The 25387-nt window shown below is 38.9% G+C and overlaps 3 protein-coding genes across 14 annotated transcripts; all 3 read right to left on the reverse strand.

Moving 5' to 3' along the window:
- Positions 1-141: 141 nt before the first annotated feature.
- Positions 142-4721, reverse strand: LOC135649973 (putative receptor-like protein kinase At3g46340). Of its 11 annotated transcripts, none has more exons than XR_010501440.1 (9): positions 4218-4721; positions 3822-4117; positions 3567-3624; positions 2959-3086; positions 2798-2870; positions 2237-2363; positions 1396-1464; positions 1185-1298; positions 142-839 (listed from the first exon to the last, which is right to left on the reverse strand). XR_010501440.1 is itself a non-coding variant. In XM_065168980.1 (9 exons), the coding sequence occupies exons 5-9, from the start codon at positions 3042-3044 to the stop codon at positions 1258-1260; spliced, it is 396 nt and encodes a 131-aa protein (XP_065025052.1). In that variant the 5' UTR covers positions 3045-3086; positions 3567-3624; positions 3822-3893; positions 3976-4117; positions 4218-4721; the 3' UTR covers positions 142-1257. The 11 variants fall into 11 exon arrangements, 6 of the variants coding, with proteins under 6 accessions (XP_065025052.1, XP_065025056.1, XP_065025051.1 ...); XM_065168980.1 differs by having other exon boundaries at positions 142-1298; positions 3822-3893; positions 3976-4117; XR_010501441.1 differs by having other exon boundaries at positions 142-1298; positions 1808-2363.
- Positions 4722-6343: 1622 nt separating this feature from the next.
- LOC135649440 (putative leucine-rich repeat receptor-like serine/threonine-protein kinase At2g19230) lies at positions 6344-13104 on the reverse strand. Of its 2 annotated transcripts, XM_065167776.1 has the most exons (14): positions 12782-13104; positions 12135-12693; positions 11702-11988; positions 11517-11628; positions 10508-10646; positions 10344-10415; positions 9453-9524; positions 9290-9370; positions 8478-8641; positions 8105-8343; positions 7623-7749; positions 7477-7545; positions 7211-7400; positions 6344-7114 (listed from the first exon to the last, which is right to left on the reverse strand). In XM_065167776.1, the coding sequence occupies exons 4-14, from the start codon at positions 11551-11553 to the stop codon at positions 6670-6672; spliced, it is 1635 nt and encodes a 544-aa protein (XP_065023848.1). In that variant the 5' UTR covers positions 11554-11628; positions 11702-11988; positions 12135-12693; positions 12782-13104; the 3' UTR covers positions 6344-6669. The 2 variants fall into 2 exon arrangements, with proteins under 2 accessions (XP_065023848.1, XP_065023847.1); XM_065167775.1 differs by having other exon boundaries at positions 11517-11988; positions 12782-13103.
- A 987-nt stretch (positions 13105-14091) lies between these two features.
- Positions 14092-23616, reverse strand: LOC103997281 (putative leucine-rich repeat receptor-like serine/threonine-protein kinase At2g19230). The gene is made up of 13 exons (XM_065166437.1): positions 23461-23616; positions 22779-23328; positions 21009-21493; positions 20170-20308; positions 19987-20058; positions 18944-19015; positions 18782-18862; positions 17367-17530; positions 16969-17231; positions 16485-16611; positions 15717-15785; positions 15429-15618; positions 14092-14768 (listed from the first exon to the last, which is right to left on the reverse strand). Exons 1-13 carry the CDS (start codon positions 23579-23581, stop codon positions 14312-14314), a joined length of 2790 nt encoding a protein of 929 aa, XP_065022509.1. The 5' UTR covers positions 23582-23616; the 3' UTR covers positions 14092-14311.
- Positions 23617-25387: the final 1771 nt, after the last annotated feature.

Genomic DNA, 25387 nt, shown 5'->3' on the forward strand with positions numbered 1-25387 from the left:
GAGAACATACAGAAGAATCAGATTCCTTTTGGAGGATAAAGAGAGTCGGATCAAAGATCAACAGCTCGTGTTTGATTCTGAGACTTGTATATGAAGGAGTCATTTGTTGATGAATAGCATACATGAATAGAGATACAAATGTCAAGCATCAGAAATATTTCAGTTTGTATTGAAACCAGTATTTGCTGTCCTCAGTATACAAATGGAGTGCCTTATTTTTGGATCTCAGAAACTTATTTTCCGAATCAATCATCAAAGTGCATAAGACATGCATGAAGCTAAACGATTCAAACTTCAGCCAGAAACCATTTCAAACTCCTAGGATCGGAATAGAACAGAGCCTCAAGAGTAAAGTTCAAGTGATCCCAGCATTACCTTGCTGATGGACGGATGCCGGCCGCTGACATTGTTGCGACATATGCACTATTCTGGCTCACATCACTGACTTCCATGTTAGGGTACTCACTGCTTGTGCCTACGTTCTCAGTCCTGTCATGAGGGGTTTCCAGTACCAAGCTCTCCTTTAGTTGCATCACACTTCTTCCATGGTTGGCCACTGATGGGATCCCTGTGATGTGCATTTCATGGCTATATCAGCACATTTCCAAACAGAATTTATGTCGTATTGGCCTTGCAGCTTGGCATCAACAATATCTTCAATGTTCCCTTGGACAAGTCCTTGGCGGACTCAATGTGTGCATTCTTTGAACCTTGTAGGAGTGGAGGCTGCTCTGTGATCAGCTCCAAAAGAACCACACCAAAGCTATACACATCGCTTTTCTGACTGAGCTGGTAGGTGGTGTAGTACCACCTGCTGTAATACAACAATCCTTGGAGACCTGCCAGATGCGATCAACTGTCTCATTTGCAGAAGGTATAAACACAAACAGCAAAAGAAATGATAACAGCAGCAATAGAAACTTCTAATGCTGAAATGCATATCAGCAAATTAATTTTCTCTCCTTTGTGATGTATGTTTAACCTAAGATGTCTATGCATAATGCAGAAAATAAATGATAACATGAAAATAACAATTTACTTTCAAATGTGTGGTTTACGAATGGCCATTGTTTATCTTCTTGACCACCATCTATCAACTTAGTTATGTATGTTTCAACTCTCTAGCAGAAAAATTAAAGAAATGAGAAGATTGACATAATCAGGATCAAGGTATCTTTGACAACCCAAAATCTTCTGCTATCTTGGCCTCCATCCTTTCACTCAAAAGGATATTCCCTGTCTTTGCATCTCTGTGAATTAATGGTGGTTGGCACCCCTTATGCAAATATACTCTGGTCCTGCATATCTCAATGAAACACATGAAGTCAGATAATGAGAACAACAAACAGCCCGAGAATTGGGCCAAGAACATGAGTACTTTATGTGACACTAAACCTTGTGCAGCATCGACTGCAATCTGGAGTCGCTGCCCCCAACTCAAAGCTCCAGCATTATGTGTTCTGCCTGTAGATCAGTGTGAAAAACCATCAGTTGTAAGAGGAATACAAATTATTATAATAAAGTAGCTGTCTTTTGAAGAAAATAGGCAATGGCTCAGTTCAATAACAAGATAATTAACTAACAAGATAAGTTCCAAAAAGCATGTCATAGTTTTGCAATGTTTATAAGAAGATAATAAGAATATTTTCGATAATTGTTAGGATACCCACATTTTTTCACTAACAATAGAGAACATATGCCCAGTTACAAGTTTTGGAACTCATTTTCTTTTAACTTGGTTTCATTTGCTCTCAACTAGCTTCATACATTAACAAAGCATCATCCGAGAATTACATGCTAAACTTACTAGAACAATGACTGAATTTTAGGCAGCATGTGGTACCAGCAGCTTGAAGCTTGTGAAAGCCATTTCATATCATGGCCATGCCATTTGTTTGGTTTCCTTCGATCAGCGCATTCCTATGCGGGCCATATCATACTAGCAACATTACAAAACCCCACACGCTACCAATATGTAAAACCTTGCTCTAGAGAGATCTAATCAATGACAAGAAAATGGCTGAATTTTGATCAGTGTCAGATACCAACATGTTCCACAGGCAACAATCTTTTGTTTTGAGGTTGTGAATACTTGAAAAATCCTTGGCAGACAAAAGAAGTGTCATCATACTCTCTTGTCTATTGAGTTATGCTGAGTTGAACTAGACAGTATCTGTACCATAGATCCAGATCGGAGAGCAATGACCAAACTAGAATGTGGAACAGAGTTCCAAACCTTGCAGATGATCTTGTAGGGTCCCTTGAGACATATATTCATAAACAAGTAACAGACAGTCTTTGTCATTGCAGCAACCAATCATAGAAACCAAATTCTGGTGATGAACCCTTGCTAAGTGCTGAGCCTAAAAAGCGGGAAAAAAAAAATCCGGATTATGTTCCAAGCTCAAAAACAACAACAATATCTGAAGAAATAGGGAAAAGAAACAGAAGGGACACTGGTGAATGTTTCTTAGTATCTAAGCAGTCTAGAATATGACAAATCTCCTCAAGTATCTAAGCAGTCTAGAATAAGCAGTCTAAATTTTGAGTCCAATTCTTCAGCCTTCACCACTTGAGAGTCTACTTGAGATTAACACCCTGAGCTTGCTCATTTAACACATTATAGTTCACAGGAAACATGACAGCTAAAAGTCCTTAAATAATCTAGTTATCACACTTAAAGTACATAATCTTCCTATATTCCTTCCAAACTTCTTTTATACATTAAATCTAAAATATTTTATAATAAATTATAAACATTAAAAAATAAATAGAATTAAAACAGTATAAACCTTACTGTAAGTCCATTTTGTGATTTTACAAGGAAAGCAGAAGGAATTGACCCAATTAACTGGTTGCGTGACAAATTTCTGCAAAATGCAACTAGATGTTAGATCATTAAACTTCAATTTAGCTTCTTCTTTTTAGGTGAAAAACCAATGCAATGGAAAAACTTACAGGACTTGGAGGAAAGGAAGTTCTGCTAAAATGTCATGTACTGGCCCTGTTAAGTTGTTGTATGACAGGTCCCTGGAAATTGTCATCAGACAGCCGTGACCTTGCAGATTGTCATACAAAATCACCACCTGCCAAAGCTTTTTCTCAATGAGCTCAACGGTAGCAGTTCATTTATAAGGAAATGGGGATAGGTCATCATGGGAAAGTTCCATTGCTTAAAATACTTTCGTTCATTGACCTGACAGCATTCTTAAAGCAACAACTAGACAGGAAAAGTTGACGGATTTCGTAGCCTGTATGGAAGACCTTTGGAACCAGATCAAAACAATAACCACCGTTTATATCAGTAACATGGGAAAGGAGACCCAGCTACGTGAGAGCAAAGGACATAAGATAGTCAACTTGGTAGACTGTGTAATGCATGGAACCTAGCTGAAGAGAAAAGGATGTCTATCAAGAAATTCTACTGCAGAGTTCTGCTCCACATAAAAAAACCTTCAGTCTCACTCCTCAAAGTTTGTAGGCATGTTTCTACTAATTTAGCATTTTTATTTGGGATTTAAAAGTCAGTCCTCGTAGACAAATAACAGTTGGTTGAGAATTCGTACCTATTAAAATTATAGGAGATCCTGATTCCCAGGCCAAAATTAACCTTCGGCAAGACCCCTAACCAAAAAAAAAGAAAAAAAAGAAGAAGATAAAAGAGCAGACATTGACATAGCTTAGCTTCTCTAAGTTGATACAGTGTACTCGTTGTTCTCAATTCATAATAACCACACTGGAAGCAATAGAAGGAAATAACTATTTCTTTAGTTGATAGGAAGAGATTGACATTTTATTAGCTTGAAGTGGGTCACACTTACCAATACTCGATTGCTTTGATGTTAGCAAAGGAATGACATATACTGCCCGTCAATCCACTATAAGACGAGTTTCTGCAATACACGAGTCCATGAGGATGTTAAATAAGCATATTAAGTTGCAAAAATCTTGGTCTAGACATTTGGAAACTCTCACTGATGTAATCCCAGGGGGATCAGAAATACTATAGCTGCAATCCAAACCATCCCATGTATCCCTCCTGGAGCGCATGGATCACCCGACCACGTCCAATTTCTGTTCACTTTATACTGATTCTTGATTGCCTCAATGGCATCCACTGATGTCACAAAAATGAGGGATACGTTTCTTCTCTCAAGAAAGCAGCAATAATATCAGAACCATCAAGAGGGAACCGAGGAGGAGGTGTACGTACATACCGTCGGAGCTATCGGTGGCGTTCTCCGTGAGCTGCCTGACGGAATAGACCTCGAGCGCATTGATGATGCGCGGAAGGGTCGAAGAGTCTGTCTCGGCGAGGGAGAAGTTATGGTCCGTATCAGACGGTCTCGTGGCGTACACATATCCCGATTAGAGGTCTCAGGGGGAAGAGTACGGGGGGGTGGTAGAATTGGCCGTTGAGGTTGATGTTGAAGTTTCTGGACTGGCCTGGGTCAAGGGATTGGAGGTCGGGGAAGTGCATAAAGATGTGGTGCTGGGGGCAGGCATCCTCAGATTTGGGCGTCTTCCAGCTGAACTGGGGCGACGGCGGTCTGGAGCACGGCGGAGGGAACCTCGAACAAAACATTGGCGAAGATCTGGACAGGAGAGGTGGTGTTGATCGCGGTCCAGTAGGAGGAAACGTCGACGGTTTCCCACAGCCGATCGAAAGGGTCGTCCTGGAACCTGTTTCTTGGGTTCGTCGATGAAACGATGTCAACGACAATGGGCTTGTTCTGTATCCAAAACCCAAAATGCGATGACTAAAAGGAGCCCAGCGTCTGTTGTTGGGCCACTGTCCAACCACAAGTTGCGTCTAAAGCCAACCATTGATCCTGATATGTTTGACTCGACGACACCGAGGCAGTTGCATTCGGATGCAGTGTTTCATATCTTCAGTGACGATATGAAAGGGGTTCCGTTGTCCTTGTTTACGAGAGAGACGGATAATATAGCCGACCAAAGGCAATAGTGATCACCTTAGATTTATGCGTCCAAGTAACATCGGAGATGTTTATCTTATATTATGTGATTCTATAGATCTTAATTGTAGTCTAATTATAATAGGATTGATATTAATGAAAGGAACTTTTCTAATTATCATCTTATACTCTCTCTCTTCTTATCTATAAAATGATAGGATCATCTAAATTAGATCAACATGATATTTTTATATATTAATTATATAAATTACATTAATAGTATGAAGTCTAATATATGTTTTATATTTATTAGTTAAAGGGGTAATTTATAAAAAAAATATAAAAAAAATATATATTATTATATTATTAATAATAAAAGTGAATTTTGTAGTATACTTTGAGATCACTAATCAAGCTTTATAACTATAAAATTTTATTTTAGGACTTGGTATAATCATATTCAATTGTCAAGTTGCTATAGATACTTTATTATATATTATAATAGTTTTCTTCTTTAAAAAATAGTAAGTACTCTTTCAATTATATGCATTATGGTATAAAGTACTTAATGATTAGAGAAATAATTTAAAAATAATTAGTTAATTAAGAATATAAGTATGATTGTATTGATTGTTGATCCATTCACTTACGACTTATGACCTAAAACGTTTAAAAGAATATTTTCTTATAATTGAGTTTATGAGTAATCCATAAAAGATATATTGATATATATTTGAATAAATATTATAAATTATTTATTCTGATATATTGTTCACATTTATGTAAGTATATATTATAGTGGAATGTGTATAACAGGATTCTTTTAACAAAAGAGTATTTCGGACGAAAAAACTAATAATATTATTGTAATGATATTAATAATATACAACCACATTGATGGTCTTATTTTATGATTGTTGGATTTATTGGTCTGTCTTATAAAATTCATATGCATGTGTAGTAAATTTGATCTATCATTATTTGATTTTATTTTTTGATATTAATTTTTTTTTATATAATATAATATAATCAGAATTTTTATGTTTACCGTTTATTGATTCCCAGATATTAACACCGGAGTGGAGATTTGAAGCTCCGGCCGGCCATCGTAGTTACCAACGTCGCTCTTCCGAGATACTTTTGGCCCTTCAGTAGAGTATAGCAGTTTCGTTTCCCTTGCGGAAAGCTTTAGAGGATTCTTTCTTGTGTTGCTATCGTTGTATCTGAGTTAACTGCGTCCAAATATTGTGGTTGATCCCCGTGTCTACGGAGATGTATGTATGGTATAGTAGTTTTGTCGTCCGTGTTGCTGTAACCATCAGAACCACAGTCGATGCTTACTCTGTTCATCTTTTGCAGTATAATATAAAATCCTTCGTGACAAATTCCATTCACCTTAGACCGCTGACAAACATTAATGAGAATAAAGATGAAAGGTGTGATTCTTATTGCTGTTGCTCGGCTTCGATCCCGGCCAACTAACAAGCAACTATACATATAGTTTCCGTGGATCTATTCCCCAAGGTTATCTTGGTTTACTACAACGACGATGTATAGTGGCCTTTTGCTTGCATGTTTTGGGCTACAATGAAAGGTTTCGTGGAAGAAGCTTTGCTAACAGCTTACCGTCGGTGTGACACAATTGCTGTTCTCATTTCACACAACTGCATATCACTTGTTTTTGGACTTACAGAAACTGCTTTCCTAACACACAGAAAGCTAAACTATTGGACTGGAAAAGATGACAACATCATCTTGCCGATGGACCGCTGCTTACCACAGTCATTTCTACAACATATGGGCTACTCTCGATTGCATCACCTTCTTCCATGTATCTTTCCCCATTGCTTGTGATTGGGCTCTCGATCCTGTCACGAGGGGTCTGTAGTTCCATGCTCTCCTTCAGCTGCATCACCACATCCGTCATGGTCGGCCTCTGTTGCGACCTCTGCGATGTGCATTTGAGTGCTACGTCAACACATTTCCAAACGGAGTTGACGTCGTACTCCCCTTGAAGCCGGGCATCAACAATGTCCTCGACGTTTCCCGTGGCAAGTCCTCGCCTCACCCTTTGAATTATATGTGAACCCCCTGAAACTTGTAGCACTGGAGGCTGCCCTGTGATCAGTTCCAGAAGAACCACGCCGAAGCTATACACATCAGTTTTCTCACTGAGCTGGTAGTTATTGTAGTACCTGCACAAGTCATATTACAATCTCCAATTATCTCCATTCTCAGTCCTATATGTGATACGTGATAACAAGTAGAACACTTAGGAGAACTCTACATACTCCGGATCAAGGTATCCCAGGGTTCCCACCACTGCTGTGGATACGTGAGTGCTGACCTCATTTTGGAAAGTCTTGGACAACCCGAAATCTGCTATCTTGGCCTCCAGCCTTTCACTCAAAAGGATGTTGGCTGTCTTCACATCTCTGTGGATCAGCGGTGGTCGGCATCCCTTGTGCAGATACTCCAGTCCTGCATCTCAACAAAACCTATCAACCTCATGTATTGAGGAAGACGAAGTGTAGTACTGATCTATGTGACTCCAAACCTTGTGCCGCGCCGACTGCAATGTGGAGTCGCTGCCCCCAGCTTAAAGCTATAGCAGTATTGTTTCTTCCTGTCGCAGATCCATGTAACAAGCCATGAGCAGTAAGATAAAAGACTAGATAGTAGCAAATATAGGGAGTTCCAAACCTTGCAGATGATCTCGAAGCGTCCCTTGAGACATGTACTCATAGACAAGTGACAGAGAGTCTCTATCCTTGCAGTAACCAATGAGAGAAACCAGATTCCGGTGATGAACCCTTGTTAAGCTCTGTGCCTGTAATAAGGAAATAAAATCAGGATTCTGTTTCATGCCCAAGAACACCACCAACCTCTGAAGAGCAGATACAGAAAAGAAGAAGAGATGCTGATAAATGTTCTTTAGTATCTGAGAAGTCTAGGATATAACAAAGATCTTCTGGACTATTGTAGATTTATTACTACGTACGAACAAATTTCATACGTTGGCCCTATGAGAACTTCCAGAAAGGAAGACACCGCTTCATTTATGCCAATGAATAGCATATGACACAACTCAAACTCTCCCTTATGGAGCAACACTTTAATAAACAATCACTGCAAATGTACAGCCATGTAAGATATCAAAGACTTGAGTGTTCAGAATCAATTACCTCAGCAAAAAACTCTTTAGTTTCTTGAGATGATGACTGGGATCGCATTTTGACTGCAACTTCAGTACAGTCTTCCAAGTAGCCATGGTAGACAGTCCCAAATCCTCCTTTGCCAAGGACCTTTGCAAAGTTGTTGGTTATATTCTTCAATTCCGTGTATGTGAACTGACGATTCTCAAGTTGCAACGAACGATCGTGATTATCAGTTACTTGCATGGTTCCACCGTGATCATTTAAGCCTTTGAAGATATGCACATTATTGTCAAATGCAGGTCAGAGTTAATGGAACAAATGGATACTATTTGTCACTTACATCTGAGCTACAACTGCCTGGGCACAAATACAAGAGATTTGCTATAAGAAAAAAACTTACCTTGTCGCTTTCTCAGCCTCCAAAACATGACTATCACCACAAGTAATACAACAGCAACTATGCAGAGAATCACAATCAGAGTTGTTGATATCTTCTTTTTTGTTGATGTTGGTGTTACCGTGCATGAATCTCCATTGGCACAAAGATTCGGATTGCCTTCAATCCTAGAATTATATAGATTTTGAACGACCCATTGAAGTTTTGAAGAATTCTCAAGGGAAGAAAGAAAGAAAGAAATAAAGAAAGAGGAATCTGAACTCAGTAAGTAATTACTCTTTGTTGGAGAATGAGATGTTTTTTGGAATTTATAAAGTTCATTGTGATAATTTTTACAGTATACTTATATTTTCTCTTTGCTATAGCTGTACTCTTTTTTTTTACTACAAAGGGTATGTAACGAAGAAGGAATTCGAGCCCAGGATTTTGCGATCAATGGGTAAAAGTTTTACTAACTAAGTTAGTTGACACTTTGACTATAGGTGTACTTCTTATCATAAAAACCTAAAACATAAAACATATTATTTAGATAAACGTTATATCTGTGCTCACAGTGTTGATTTACTACTTCTATATGCAGACGACACCACTTGAGACTTCAGCTGAGATTAGCATGCCAAGCTTGACCTCATTTAACTCATAGAATTCACAGGATACCTGAGAGCTAAAGGCCCTTATCCCACATAATCTAGTCATGACACCTGAAGTGCAAATTCTTTCTGTATTTCTTGCAGGCTTCTATTAGATATGCATTAGTTTGAGTTACAAACAGAAGAAATAATTAAACTAGCCTGAAATTTAAACACAGTACAAACCTTAGTATAAGTGATCCACTTTGTGTTTTGAGAAGAAGAGCAGAAGGAATAGACCCGGTTAACTGGTTGTTTGACAAATTTCTGCAAAATGCAACAATATGTTAGATCATTAAGATTCCATTTAGTTTTCTGAAAACTAAATACAATCAATAGAAAAACTTACAGGACTTCAAGGGTAGGTAGCTCCACTAAAGTGTCAGGTATTTGCCCTGTTAAGTTGTTGTAAGACAAGTCCCTGAAATTCATCACTAAACAGCCATTACCTTTCCAAATTATCACATATAATTACCACCATCAATTTCTTTTTCAACTATCTCAAGGGCAAGAGGTCAATTTTTGAGAAGAATTGGGGTGGAATGCCACAAGAAATTTTCATTAGTTAAGGAGTTTAGATCATTTACCCAACAATAGTAACTAAGCCAACAATTTGAGAAGAAAATCTGACAGATACAATGGCCTGTTTGGAAGGCTTTTGGAACCAGACCAAAATATCTACTACCAATTTTATATGTAAAAGAAGAACCAGCTACATGAGAGCAATGGATATAAGATAGTCCACTTGGTGGACTGTGTAATGCATGACACTAGCAAAAGAGAATAGGGATGGTTATCAAGCAAAACTACTGCAGAGTTTCGATCCACTTACATAAATAATATCTATAGTTTCGATACATCTCGAAATTTGCTGACATCTGTACATTAATTTAGCATTTAAATCTGGTATCTAAAGGTCCTAATAGACAATAACAGCTGCTTAGGAATTTGATAAAATCATATGAGATCTGATTCCTGAGCCAGGTTAACCGTTGGCAAGAATCCAAACTGATAAAAACTGAGCAGATACTAACATAGCTTAGCTTATCTAAGTTAAAATGGTGTAGTCTTCCTTTATATCTTCAACTTATAATATCCACAATGTCCAGAATCTCTTATGACAGAAGCAATCTAAACTAAACAGAAGGAAATAACTATTTCTTTAGTTGAAGACCCTGTCAAGATACTGCTGTTGTTAGGAAGAGAAAAAAACTGTTACTTTGAAGCAAGACGCACTTACAAATACTTGATTGCTTTGAGCTCAGCAAAGGAAGAATCTATTGTACCCATCAGTCCACCAGAAGACAAGTTTCTGCACAACACATAACTCTATGATGATGTTTAATAAACATGTTAAGTTGGACATCTTCCAAAAAATTTTGGTATAGCCTTATTGAAACTCACACAGCTGTGATCCTTGGAGAGTCAGAAACACTATAGCTACAATCCAAACCATCCCATTTGTACACTTCTGGAGCACATGGATCACCCATCCAATTTCTGTTCACCTTGTAACGCTTCTTGATTGCCCCAATGGCATCAACTGATGTCACAGAGAAGAAGGGAACAGATTAATGAATTAGAAAGGGCAACCACATACATATATATATATATATATACATATATATATATATATATATGTATACATATATATATATATATGTATACATATATATATATATATGTATACATATATATATATATATATGTATACATATATATATATATATGTATACATATATATATACATGTATATATATATACATGTATATATATATATACATATATATATATACATGTATATATATATATACATGTATATATGTATATATACATATACATATACATATATATATATACACACATATATATATGTATCTGTATATGTATGTATGTATATATATACACATACACACACACACACACACACACACATATATAAAGGGGGGAAAATGGCAAAAGTTCTGTATAAAGTTCATTCGGCAAAGAAGAAATGTTTATGCAGAATTCCAATCTCAGATATGCTAAATAAGCACTGATGTTAAGAAAAGAAATGTTGGAAACATGCTAATGCTATTAGATAGTTATCATGGGATGAGATTTTCTTTAGCTTTTTAGCAAACATGAGGATTGGCTACTTGGCAAGGCTTTTTCCAAAGGAACAACGAGAGAAAAAGAAGGCATGTTCCCATCTTTTTAGCTAAATGAAAATTTTCAGATCCAATAAGCTTGGGAAAGAAGGAAAAAGGAGCGAGAGATCTCTTGCGGTTGATTATAAAAGGATCTTCTCGAGGCAGATTGGAAGCACAAACACATCATTCATACAAGTGAAACCTAATTGGTTCGACATTCCAAGAAGACAGCAACCACAACAACATTTTCAAGAGAAATACAAGGTGGTTCGCGTGCATACCGTCGGAGCCGTCGGTGGCGTTCTCCGTGAGCTGCATGACGGTATAGGTCTCCAGCGCATTGATGATGGGCGGAAGGGTCGAAGTGGCCGTCTCCTTGATCGAGAAGTTGTACTGGTACATATAAATCGGAACGGTGGTGTAGACGTAGTACGACAAGAGGTATGGCGGGGAGAAGGGGCGATACCACGGGTTCCCATTGAGGTAGACGGTGAGGTTTCTGGACTGGCCTCGGGCGAGGGGTTCCAGCTCCGCGAAGTGCATGAAGATGTGGAATTGGGGCCGGACATCCTGAGAGTCAGGCAAACCCCACCCGAAGAGCAGCTCGGCCTCGGTAGAGTTGATGGGGACAACGGCCGTCTGGAGGACGGCGGAGGGCACCTCGAACGGATCATCGAAGATGCTCTGGACGAGAGACGTGGTTCTGATCCGTTTCCATTTGTTGTCGTCGTTGAAGGGTGTCCGTATGGGAACCTAATCAATGAACTTTATTCAGATCCGAACCCAAAATAAAAATGCAAGAAACATATGAACTACGATCCATATGTTCATATGTCAACGGTTCCATAATTATGCAGCCCGATAAGGGAAAATGAACAAACGAGGCCGCAGAGACACACCTAAGCTGTATGGTTCCTCCAAAATCGACCCTGAAGTATTTGACCAACGCCACCGAGGCGGTTGCAGCCGGATACAGTGTTTCTTTCCTCAGTGGCCTCAACTCCAGCGCCGATATGAAAGGAGTTCCCTTGTCCTTGTTTACGAGACATACGGATATATAGCCAGCCAAGGCAACTGTGATCACTTCAGACTCATGCGTCCGAGTGACATCGGAGATGTTTACTGATTCCCAGAGATTAACGCCTAGGTGGAGATCAAAAAGTATGGGGTCGACACTGCTGACCTTCCGGCCATCGTAGTTGCCATGAAGGAACGTCGCTCTTACCAGATACTTTCGACCTTCCTCCACAGGAAGTGTGTAGCAGCTCCTTTTATCTTGCGGAAAGCTTCTGAGGGTTCGATCTTGTGTTGCTATCGTTGTATTCGAGTCGAACCGCGTCGAGATATTGTGATTTACCCCGGTGGCAACGTAGTTGGTGTCGGAGTTGTATGGTATGGTAGTCTTGCCGTCGGTGTAGCTGTAACCATCAGCGATGCCGCAGTCGATGCTTATGAAACCTGTAAACAGGATATGAAGTACGTACAGCTTACCTTCATCGTGATAGAAACAAAAGGCTTCGTTGAATAAGCTTTACATACAGCTTACCGTCAGTGTTGCGCGTGTGATCACCAACTCCGACTGTCACGAGCACAACCTCCATCCAGAGGAAGAAGACCCATGTCTTCCTCGAAGCCGGAGCAACGCGTCCCGTGGCGGCCATTCCCTCCTCCTCTTACCTTTCCGATGACTCGATGATCGGTGCAACTGGGAGAAGGAAGACGACTTCTTATAGCTGCATCAACAGCTGGTTGTCGTAATCCCAGCAAAGACACGTAGAACACGAGTGGCACGGAAGATCATGAATCCGATCCTCGATCCAGTCTCCCAAACGTCTTAGCTACGTCAAATGCGATTTCTGAACGCATACGTCTGGAGCACCGTGAAGATGGAGGTGATGGCTCCGTCGTTCAGTGAAGTCGATGAACGTTTTCTTCTTGAGAAGTCGGTCGTCGTCGTCGTCTACTGAAATCTTCCGAATAGTAATAGCTAGTCAGTAACATCATGGGTTGGACAATGCGGGCGACTCAACGATATCAATATCAATGGACGGAATCAGGGAAGTTTCATTCATGGAATAAGTGAACCATGTGAGTCGATGAATTAACTTCGGCTAACCACGGAGAGGGAAAAGATCATCACATCAAATAAATCTGTAACCTTACGGACACTCCACCGGAAAATGATGAATTCTTTTCATTTTCAGTGAAAGACTTGTTGTTGATTGAAGCAAATTGCAACTATAAACCCTATAAACCTTCCACCAGAGAAATTGCAAAGAAGTCCGACCTATCTATCCACATCAAATGGTTGGCGACTTGATGATTTCAATCCAGTAGAAACTCATTTTCAATTAAAAATCTATTTATTTATTTATTTATTTATTTATTTATTTATTTATTTGCAAAGAATAAGTGGCGAAAATCATGACTTGACAAAGTCTTTCCAAACAAACTTAACTAACACCTTGAAAAAAAAATCTTGTTTACCAACTAGTCTAACACCTTCAAGAAAATCTTCATCCAAAAAATAATCGTCTCATATATCTTATGGTGGTATAAAAAGATCTAGAATTACTACAAAGGAACGCTAGTCTAAAATAATTGATTTATAAACTTGAGAAACTCAAATAGCTAGTCCAAAATAATAGAGGTAGACGGACATGACTTAAAAGAGTATTAATATTTGAGCATGAACAAAGATGAAGTATACTCGTCTTCCGTTTCCTCGGAGCAACGCTAGCAATACGAGAGTGACAACCACTTCAATGGAAGAAATTAGCTTTGTGACCTCCAATTTACAAAAAACATATAGTATCAAGTTTTCTTCAGTCATATGCACATTGCAAAGATACAATATGGCAGAGAATTATAATTTCAACCATATACAACAAGAACATAACAACTGTGCACGTACTGTTCACGCTAGCACTTGAATGTTCTGATCGTTCAGATAAACAATGACTTATTTTGGATATATGTAGAATAGCCAACACCAAACTTCAACCAAAAACCATTTTGAACACCTTACAGCTGGAAGCACAAAGCATTAAGAGGGAAGTGATAAGTGATTCCTACATTATCTTGCCGATGGACCACAGACGTCAGACATTCTTGCAATATTTTCTATTTCAAGTGCACTGTTGGTATCGCTTATGTTGCTGACTTCTGTGTATAGGTTCTCACTGCATGTAACTAGGTTCTCAGTTCTATCAGGAGAAGTCTCTAGTTCCAAACTCTCTTTCAGCTGCATCACAACATCTGCCATGGTTGGCCTCTGATGGGACGCTTGTGATGTGCATTTCAGTGCGATATCAGCACACTTCCACACAGAATTGACATCATAATTCCCTTGCAGCTTGGCATCGACAACATCCTCAATATTTCCTCGGCCAAGCCTTTGGCGCACCCTTTGAACTATATGTGCATGCTCTGCACTTTGTACAATTGGAGGTTGCCCTGTGATCAGCTCCAAAAGAACCACCCCAAAGCTGTACACATCGCTTTTCTCACTGATCTGGAAGGTATTGTAGTACCTGCACAGGTAACATAACAATTTCCAATCATCTCTCCCCTTTCCATTCCTCAAATTCATCTGGTCACTGATATGCAAATACAAATTAGTTCAATATATAATCGTAATCGTATATAACCTTGACGGACAAGTGCTTATATAAGCTACTCAAAGGTCAGAAAAAGAAGGACCCTAATTGTCATGGATTAAAGCAAAAGTTACAAAATAGAAAACCTATTTGCAATTGGTTGCCTATTTATCATCATTATTTTCCTGAATGAGACCAGTAACCATTTAGTCCAACAGATAACAAAGGTATACAGAGATGGATGACTAGATTTATGAAGTGCTTGACAAATGAGACAACTGTTTAATTTGCAGAGAATTAACACAAACAGCAAAGGTAATGGTAGCATCAGTAAAGACAGAGGCAGCACTTCAGAGTACTAATAGAACTAGATTTTTTAGGTTAAAAAACATGTCAGTATATGATTCCTCCAAAATATTTTCCTGCTCCATAATGTATTTTCATATTTAGATGTTATGTTAAATGTTAATGGTTGACAACCAAAAATTTAAATCAAACGTGTAATCAACCACCGCTTTTTTTTTCTTCGTCATTGCCATCCCAGGCAGTTATATTTTTTCAAGCAAAGGGAAAGAAATGAGAAAACTGACATACTCTGGATCAAGGTATCCTGGGGTTCCCACGACTGCCGTGGATACATGAGTATTGACCTCACTTTGAAAAGCTTTTGAGAGGCCAAAATCTGCTATCTTGGCCTCCAGCTTCTCACTTAATAGGATATTTGCTGTCTTCACATCTCTGTGAATTAATGCTGGTTTGCATCCCTTGTGCAAATACTCCAGTCCTGCACCACATTGAAATTCATGAACATGAAGACGAAAAAAATGAATATCCGAAGAATCAGGCCGAGTACTCGTATTAAAACTTTGCATTACTCCCAACCTTCTGCAGCCTCAACTGCAATCAGGAGACGCTGTCGCCAACTTAAAGGTCTGGTACTGTGTGTCCTTCCTGTATCATTTCGTATCAACAAGACATCAACATCTGATGGGAAAGATCAATGCAGATAAATTGTATTACAGAGAGCTTGTTAAATAGTAACTAGCCTTGTCATCTCAAGTCATTTATGCTTCCCTATACAGATGTGTAAAAATTGGAAATTTGCTGCAATTGAAACTTGAAAGTACCAACAAAGAATGGTGTAATTTTGGAATAGTTCTAAAAAAATATATAAATATTGGAATCAAATGTTAGTATGCTCTCATTAGAAAAAAAACAGAGGAAAGAAGAGAGAGAGAGAGAGAGGGAGAGTGTGTGTGTGTGTGTTTGAACTTTGAAGTATCCACTCATGTAAGAACTTTCAGATCATATTATTTTTCCCTTTGGCTTGCCCTTATTTGTTCTCAACCTGCTTCATCATGTGAACCGAATATCACCTTTAAATTTCACACTCTATTAGTAGAGAACTCTAAACGTTGAGAACAAACACATGAGTTTTACTCAAGTTCACATACTAATATACTTTATTTGAAAATCTAAAAAGTTAGATAATGACCTGAGGACGATTATTGACATTGCACTCTCATGTTTACCGCCTTAAGTTAAACTGAACCAGGCCATAGTAACATAGAGCCAAAACAGCAAGTGCTGTCTTGGAAAGGACCAGTTTGTGGATAAAGATAGAGAGCGTAAGTACATGGAGTTTCTAACCTTGTAGATGGTCTTGTAGGGTTCCCTGAGCCATATATTCGTATACAAGTGCCAGATAGTCTCCATCATTGCAGTAGCCAACCATAGAAACTAAAGTCCGGTGATGAACCCTTGTCAGGTGCTGGGCCTGCAAAAAGAAAATCCACAATTGTTTTGAAGCTTGGCAACACCAAAATCCAAACAACAACCACAGAATGGAGGCACAAAAGACAAGGGTGAACATTCTCTGGTATCCAAGTAATCATGGATATAACATTATTGTTCAAGAATGCTACTTGATTCACGAACGAATTTAACATTATGGTTTCCAAAAATAAAAGTATTACTTATTTTCCAAAAAGTAACATATACTACTTGATTCACGAATAAATTTCCAGCGAAAAAATTCAAAGCTTTATTTTTCTTTTTGAGCAGCCGATTGCTGTATTCAATCACACAAAATCTACCTAAGATTACAAACACCTAATTGTTAAGAACCAAATACCTCAGCAAGAAACTGGTCAGTCCCTTGTGATGATGCTTGGGATCGCATCTTGACTGCAACTTCAGTCCCATCTTCCAAACAACCATAGAAGACAGTGCCAAATCCTCCTTTGCCTAGGACCTTTTGAAAATTATTAGTTATGTTCTTTAACTCCATGTATGTGAATTGTCGGTTCTCAAGTTGCAATGGATCATGACGATGGTCCTTTACTTGGTTGGAGAAACCTTCATTCTGTGGCTTCACAGAGGTACCTTTTCTCGAGCCTTTCAAGTTAAGCATCACAACATCAAATGCAGGTTCAGAAATTGGATCAGAAGATAATGTTCTTTTAATTATAACCATATCTGAGTTAAACTTGCTCGTCACAATTGCAAGAGTTTTGTTATATGAAAGATTACCTTGTCGCTTCAGCCTGCAGATTATGAGTATCACCATGAGCACTATTGTAACAGGAACTATACAAAGAATAACAATTACAGGTGTCGTTATCTTCTTCTTTTTCGATGATGGCGTCACCTTGCATGAAGTTCCATTCTCACAAAGATATGGATTTCCCTCAATTCTGGCATGAGATTTAAACATTGTTACTGTTTTATAATATAAACGACATTCAGGGGAGAAAAAAAGGACCAAAGCTGAAAAGGAGGAAACAGTGATGGAAGCGTAAAAGAAACTATTTTGTTGCTATTATAGTTCTAAAAGAGAATAACAACCTTTTGAAAGTTTGACATTCTTGTAAGCAGTAAAAAATAGAAGAATCCAACAAATTTTTTTTTTCTTTTATTTTTGTAATCATGCTAAGCAAATTTTAGCTTTCGTATTTGTTGTTAAAAGGTGAAGGTACTGAATTTCCTAGTCATCTTTGTCCTTATAAATACTTATGTAATTACTTTAATGAAATTTTTTACAGTGCTTGCAGGGTCCTACTTGGAGTTATATTAGCAATCGAAAACCTATTAATGGTATGATTAGAGAAAATTGTGTATCTATTGAGACTTGAATTTGGAGAGCTGGAGGTCTAATATTTTAGTTACGGTGTTGGGTAGCAATATGACATTTCCAAGAAATAGTTGTCCCATAAGTTCGCCTTATTATAGAATTATGTCTAAGAAGTCCATAAATAAAAGGCCACAGTCCTTAATTGCTTTAGAGAACAATTTTGGAATTTTGTAAATATGGTTTGGTCATAATAGTCTGATTACCCCCTAACTTGATCAAACAAGTCAAAATAGCCTGAAACCATTGTTAAAGCCCAGAACCCTAATAGTTCCTGGAAGCACACCTGACTCAAGGGCTAGGAAACTTGGCACCATTAAGTGCTTAATATGATATCAGCAAAAGGACATTGTATTTATATTTTTGGTCCACATGAGGTTTACATCTATGTTGGCAATCTAAAGCTACCTCTTTCTGTGTGTGACTAAATGCATTAAACATATAGAATTCTTCAGGAAAGTAAGATCTTTTAAACCTGAGCTTGAAATTCCGTTAAACCCACATTCCGACCTTAATTTCTTAGTACAACCATTCTTCCTTCACCGATTTGAGAGTGATCCTCAGACTTATTAGTGCAAGACTCCATCCTTCACCAATTTAAGAGTTTTTCTAATAATCCTGGACCCATTTAAGATCAACATTCCATAGGATAAGACACCTAGCACCTTTATATGTCAAAGTATTACTCTAGTTATAACACCTAACTGCCAATAATATTCCTTGTCTAGAGCTTTTTAAACATCAAAATTAGTTCTTTGAGATTACATATTATTAAAAAAACAATTGGAAGAATCTATAATTTTAGAACAGCACAAACCTTAAGGTAAGAAATCCATTTTGTGATCTCTCAAGGAGGGCAGAAGGAATCGATCCATTTAACTGGTTCCTTGTCAGATCTCTGCAAAAAGGCATTAGATCTTAAACCATTAAGTTACATTTATGTTTTTAAAACAAAAACAACATTAATGAAAATACTTACAGGAGTTTGAGGGAAGTTAATTCCGCTAGAACAGCAGGTATTGTCCCTGTTAAGTTGTTGTAAGACAAGTCCCTGAAGAATGTCATAAACAACTATTACCATTCCAAAAATCTAGCAGTTATTGCCATTTCTTTGAGTTTAACTTCACTGAACTCAAGGGCCCCTGACATTATTAACTAAAGTTACAACCTTATGTAACAAATTTCAGAGCCTGGATCAAAGGCATTTAGAAGAGATCCAGATCACTGAAAAAATAAGCCATACTAGGTATGGATGGTCAAAGCTTCAATATGGTATCTGAATTCTGATGATTCTTGGATAAGCCCACAATATATCGGTGGATATGTTTTTATTATTAGAAGGTCCACATGTGGGTTTGTTTATGCAGGTTTCTCCTGCTGAAAGAATGTGTCTGTTTTCACGACGGAGGCAACTGCTCTTATAGATAATCTCTTATGGGCCTCACAGGATATCACACGTCTAATTGTAAGCATGGGTTCCAATTGTTGCTTTAAATAATAACATTGTTGAGTGCATAACAGGTCTTGTGAATCATGAGGCTAATCAGGCAGCTAATTGATTAGCCTTGCTTGTAGACCAGGTCCTGATCATCAGTGGAAATCTCATGTGGCGGAAGTGTTATCTTCTTTGTGAGAACATTTATGGTTATTGTACTATGCAATCAGTCTGGTGATAAATGCCTTATTTTTTAAAAAAAATTGTGGTTCTGGGTTCTCGAGATACACATACAATATATCAAATTTGAGGAAGGTTAATTATGGACTTGGCAATACAAAGACAAAACACATAGCAGAAGGCATATATTTTGCTTTAACATACTGATGCTTTAATTTCATCAGAATAGTTTTTCTCGAGTTCTTTTGTTCATGTACGAGATTCCAAAAATGTGCATCATTTAGGACAGATGCTTGGCCTTTCAACGACACTCAGCATTGGCCCCAACAAAGACTAATGACTGTTTACTGTGCTCAAATGTCTATGCCAAGGCAAAAAAGAAATTAGCTTGAAAACAGTAGCCTTACAGATATTCAATTGCACCAAGGCTGGCAAAAGACTTGGTTATTTCACCAGTCAATCCACTTGTTGATAGGTTCCTGCAAAATATTTAAACTAGTAAGGTAATTGCATTATTTTTGTATTGACACATTTTGATAATGAATCATCTGCAGTTTAATTTCAATGCAATTCTTTTTTAAAGAACTCACAAAGTAGTGATCCTTGGAGGAATTGAGACGCTAAAAGTACAGTTTAGTCCATCCCAAGCAAATGCCTTCGGAGTACATGGATCTCCCATCCAATTTCTCTTAATCTTATACCATGCCTTGATTGCCATCATGGCATTAACTGATATTGCAATCAAATCCAAAGAGAATTTAACAACGTAAGTTAATGTCATTGCTTAAAAGCTGTATAATGCAAATTGAAAAAAAAAAAACAAACTTCTGACATGTCACCGAAGTGCGTGTAACTTACCAAAAAAGAATCAAACGAAATGCTAAGGCAATTTGTAAACAACAAACTCTAACAAAATCACATCACTACAATCCATCGTATCACTTATCCCTGTGCTGATCCATCTTCCATCATGGATACCTCCCAAGCCTAACCAAAATTATTGCAGTTTATAAACATCCAGCATCAATTTATATTTATCCTGTTCCAATTACACTTGATTGGGATTTCTAAATGAATAGCTTTTTTTTTGGTTCTATTCCAATCAGAAAGTATAGTTTCAAAAGACATATACGAAAAAGAAAAAAAAATCCTTTATTTCAACACTCTAATTTTGAGGATTCAAACCTGTGCTAGGGTTCAGTGACACCACCCCTTCTTTTAAGATCCAAAGATAGTGGTCGTCTTTGCACTCAAGCAAAATATGTTGAGGGCATTTTGAGGCTACAGGCTTTAGACACACACTCACGAAGAAAGGGTAGAATCTTGAGTTGGAGCTCGTTTTCCTTCCCATCGTGCCATGCTCGCTCTCCAGGGACATTACATCAAACAGCTTATGAACATAAACGAAGGGAGAAAAGTCTCGTCGTACCATCGCCATCATTCGACGGCACGTTGGCGTTACTCAAGGTCGAGAAGATTTCCAAGGCGTTGAGGATGGGCGGAAGGGTGGAGTTGCTCAGCGCCACAAGGGTGATGTTGTAGGAAAGGAACTGGCCGAGGGGGTGGATGCTGTACACGGAGTCGGAGAAGAGGTAGTCCGGGGTCATGGGGCTTCCCAGCCACTGGATCCCATTGACGTAGACGTAGAACTGCCGCGAGACGTTGGTCCCGGAGAGTTTGAGGAAATCGGAGATGTGCAAGATGGGGAAGTACTGGTTGACGTCGCCGGGATAGGGATCCCAGGAGAGGAGCAGCGTGGTGGAGTTGACGGGGGTGACGGCGGTCTGCATGACGGCAGAGGGGGCCTCGAAGTAGTCCTCCGAGAGATTCTCGACGGTGGAAGTGGTGGAGATGTCGGTCCATATGGGCAAGCTCCACGGCTCCCAGAGGCGGTCGTGGCGATCGTCCGGGTACCTGCCGACGGTCGTGACCAGAAAACATTGTTCTCAGTGAACGGTTCAAGAGTGGAACCGAGCCGGTTATCGCTGGAAATGTTTGTTTCGTTTTTGTTTTCAGAATGAATAAGTGAGATTAAAAAGAAAACTGAGCCACCCACATCAAATTAATATTTTGCATATAAAATTTATACGATTAGATTTCGAACCACAAATTATTATGTGACTAATCTTTTAATATGAACCTTATAAAGTAAGATTTTAATCTCTCAAGTATATCACAATTTAATTTAGACAATCATGAGAGATCAGAAATCTGAATCCCGCTACGCTACATATGGTAGATAAATAAATGTATAAATAATAAGAGAGAGATAAAAATTATAGACATCCATTGGTCTATTCAAAATATTAGTATGTCGTCGAACCCATTTATCAAAGATTGAATGTTCAATATATCATCAAATAATTTTTTCCAGGATGTTAACTAATTTGGTCGAATGATTTTATTATTGATAACAGTCTAAAATTCGTCTTCTCTGCTTATTCTTATATATATATATATATATATATATATATAATTTTTTATTATTAAAAATAAAAATATTTGGGATGGGCTTATGAGATTTTTTGTTAGTAAATTTTAGAGTTATCACTATTAAATAAAAAAAAGTCAAATCTTATTATTTCAATAATTTTTAGAGTTTGTAGTTCACAACTAATTTTCTTCCAATAACTTCATACCTAAATTACGACTTCATATTATCCCTTATATTTGAACCCTATTAATATTATGATCCCTATATGTAAAAAAATTATATTGAGATCCCTATAATTTTGAAAGTAAAATAAATAATCTTATTTATCCTAACATCATCAGCTATATTAACAGAAAACATAATACATGACATCTTGGATCGATATAAAAGTAATAGGTAAAAAGAGAATTTTAATATCCAGTCTGTGTTTCAGCATGTCGATAAAATCATTAGAAACAAAATGAATATTGAAGGTATCTTTTTGTACATCATCTTTACGGTGATCCAACATGTGATATTGTGTAAGGTCATGAGGACTAATATATAATTCCAATTAAATTATAATTTTTTAAGTACGGCTTGATAAGCATGATGATATGCAGGTAAAGACTCAAAAAGCTTGGAAAAAAGATATTTGCCCGTATCGGATTAATCGTAATAGCGATCCATTTTGTAACATTAATATAAAAGAAGGATATGAAGTTCTTCAAAGATTGCAGTTGAAGCATATGGAGCAGAGCATGTTTGCTGGAACAGAGTATTTACCTGACATAGGTATCCTTGTGTCCCATGTTAAGCCGCTTGAAGAGGACCAGACTGCGAGAGGCGTTCACGGCCGGGTAAAGCATGTCCTTCAATGGCCTCACGTCCAGCCCCGATATGAACGGAGTCCCATGCCCGGTGTTCAGCAGGCACACCGAGAAGACATCAGATGAGGCCACCGTGATGACCTCGATGGTATACGTTTGGTCGGGGCCGGTGATGTTCATGTTCGCCCAGAGATTGACGCCCAGGTAGAGATCGAACAGCAGTGGCTGCGTGTTCATGCCGTCGTAGTTCCCGTACATAAACCACGCTCGCACAAGATACTTGGAGCCCTTGGTGATGGACGTGATCCAGTAGCAGTTGCGAGTCCCGCTGGGAAAGCTTCTCAGGCTCAGCCATCGTCTTGCCATGCCGTTCGACACGTATGCCCCGGAGATGTTATGGTTTTCTCCGGTGTCGATGAATCCGGTGTCAGAAACGTAGGTTATGTTGGTCTTCGGGTCGATGTAGGTGGTGCCAGGGGCTATACCGTTGTCGATGCTTATGAAACCTGGAAAGCAAGACTAGATTACTACGACAAGATGATCCAAGATGAGTTTGTCAACCTCAGCTTGATCAGCAGAAATCTAATGGAAAGATGACTAGTTTGGCATCTCGAAGATATATATACACAGCTACTTACCGAGAGCGTCTGTGGACTGACAGTGAACCGGAAGAACGGCCATGGCGAGGCCCAGGAGGACGTAGCACCAGACAGAGGCCATCTTCCCCGAGCTGAAGCAGCATTCCATTGTCACGCCCATCGCCGCTGCTACCTTCAGAGTACAGCAGAGGAAGAGGAAGCCACCTTAAACCACTTGTTAGCACGACAATATTTCGCGATCACCTCAATTATCTGCATGACCTCGAACAGGACACACCTATTCACACGTACCAACGATTGGCACGTGGCACATCCAAGCAAAGAAGATCCCGGATTAGCAGGTAGCTTGCTCTTAAAGTGTACCTTGCCGTGGAGCAGAGAGCAGAGCGTGGCCGTGGCGCCCCTCTCGCTTCCATGGACGACTTCCGGTGAGTCAATGGGTTTGGTGAGTCTTCGGGATCCATTACATGCAGCTGCACATGGGTGGGGGGGTCATTGACTTTGACTTAGCGCACTCTTCCGTTTGCTTGGAAACTGGCTGAAGTTTTTAGTGACTTCGCCATTGATCCGAAATGATCGACACGGTTTTGTTTGCTATCGGAGGTGAAGGATAAGACGTCCTCATCGTTGCCGAAATCATTGAATCAACTACGAGCCATACACAATGAGAATGAGGAAGGAATCCGCACACAAACACAAAAGTCAGCGAGATATTTCAAGAACGGGTAATTCTTTTCGGCCTGTGTAAAAGAACTAATAATTCAGCAGACCGTATACGAAGCAGAGGAAGATTATGTGTTGTTCTTTGGTCATACTAATCGTGTGAGATGACTGCCGCTTGGTGTTCTGTGAAGGCGACTGTCAAGGGGAAGGCACATGGAACAGCTCAATTATGTTCAGGTCGAGATCTCCACCTATACATTGCTTCTCGTGTTGTTTCTGTAAGTATCGATATCACTAATGGTCAGCTCAGCGGAATGAGAAATGACATATCTTATGATCCACTAGATGTAGTTTAGGTTCGAGTGCGATAGAAAAAAAGTCAAAATCGGAGGCATGAAGCAACATTGATTGTCGATCAAGAGAGTACTTCTTGGTAGATTTGTAGAAATCACAACACTAACTTCTGCAGCTCCAAGCTCGCCTTTAGCTGCATCACCACGTCTGCCCCATTTCTGCATCAATCGGCACGCTTCCTGACTGAGTTCACGTCCGACTCCCCATGCAGCAACATCGTCCTCGAAATCACGTCAATCTCACGTAGTTCAGTGGGTTTACGAGAGGCTTGCTGTAGGGAATATCGAGGATGTTATGCCTGCGAGGTGAATACGACGTGGATTCTTATCGGAAACTCTGCCTACGGAGCTCTGACCTCTGCCATGCAATAGTCCTCCAAGAGGGCTACAATGACCGAGGTGGTGATGACGAACACTGCAGAGTGCGCATGACAAAACCCAATTGATGCAAGCATACAAAAAGTAGAATCTACATAGAGAACATAGCGACATATGGCAGATTTGGTGCATTCGACGTGGAATACGAAAGCATTTCCGAGAAAAGAAGATGATATTGGTGTCACTCCGGTCTTCTTTGTTACATGATATCCGTGGATGCTTACAATTTTGTTGGTAAATTTGATAGGAATTTGGAAGGTTTGTGTCTCTGTTTGTGTTACTTTGTGGGAGACTAGTAGTACTCGATGCTTTTTTGTTTTTTCCAATAAGATTGATAGCATTATGAATGAAATGATCCGAGCACTACTTGCATAGCTAAGAAATATAATTATAATATGAAGAAGATCATAATAAGTTCTATGATCATCCACCTGATCGCTAGTCAACCAATGAGCTCTTCCATGTACCTACCTCTTTCTCTTCTAGACGTTGACTTTTGGCTTTCATGAGCTAAGAAACCACCACCACCACCCTCCAATTCTTGCCCACAAAGAGGAGCAATTTGAGACGTA

Source organism: Musa acuminata, chromosome BXJ3-9, assembly GCF_036884655.1.
Source record: "Musa acuminata AAA Group cultivar baxijiao chromosome BXJ3-9, Cavendish_Baxijiao_AAA, whole genome shotgun sequence".
NCBI lineage: Eukaryota > Viridiplantae > Streptophyta > Magnoliopsida > Zingiberales > Musaceae > Musa > Musa acuminata.

Excerpts from the sequence above, each read along its gene's own strand:
- LOC135649973 (XM_065168984.1), bottom strand. The coding sequence starts at position 3,044 with ATGACAATTTCCAGGGACCTGTCATACAACAACTTAACAGGGCCAGTA. Across the intron at positions 2,364-2,797 it reads AATCACAAAATGGACTTACA|GCTCAGCACTTAGCAAGGGT; the intron begins GTAAGGTTTATA and ends CCCGCTTTTTAG. Across the intron at positions 1,465-2,236 it reads CCTACAAGATCATCTGCAAG|GCAGAACACATAATGCTGGA; the intron begins GTTTGGAACTCT and ends ACTGATCTACAG.
- LOC135649440 (XM_065167775.1), bottom strand. The coding sequence starts at position 11,778 with ATGCACTTCGCGGAGCTGGAACCCCTCGCCCGAGGCCAGTCCAGAAAC. Across the intron at positions 8,642-9,289 it reads AGTGGATCACTTATACTAAG|GATTGAAGGCAATCCGAATC; the intron begins GTTTGTACTGTG and ends ATATAATTCTAG. Across the intron at positions 7,750-8,104 it reads CTAAAGAGTTTTTTGCTGAG|GCACAGAGCTTAACAAGGGT; the intron begins GTAATTGATTCT and ends TCCTTATTACAG.
- LOC103997281 (XM_065166437.1), bottom strand. The coding sequence starts at position 23,581 with ATGGGCGTGACAATGGAATGCTGCTTCAGCTCGGGGAAGATGGCCTCT. Across the intron at positions 19,016-19,986 it reads CTTGGTGCAATTGAATATCT|GGACTTGTCTTACAACAACT; the intron begins GTAAGGCTACTG and ends GACATTCTTCAG. Across the intron at positions 14,769-15,428 it reads CCAGGATACCTTGATCCAGA|GTACTACAATACCTTCCAGA; the intron begins GTATGTCAGTTT and ends TTACCTGTGCAG.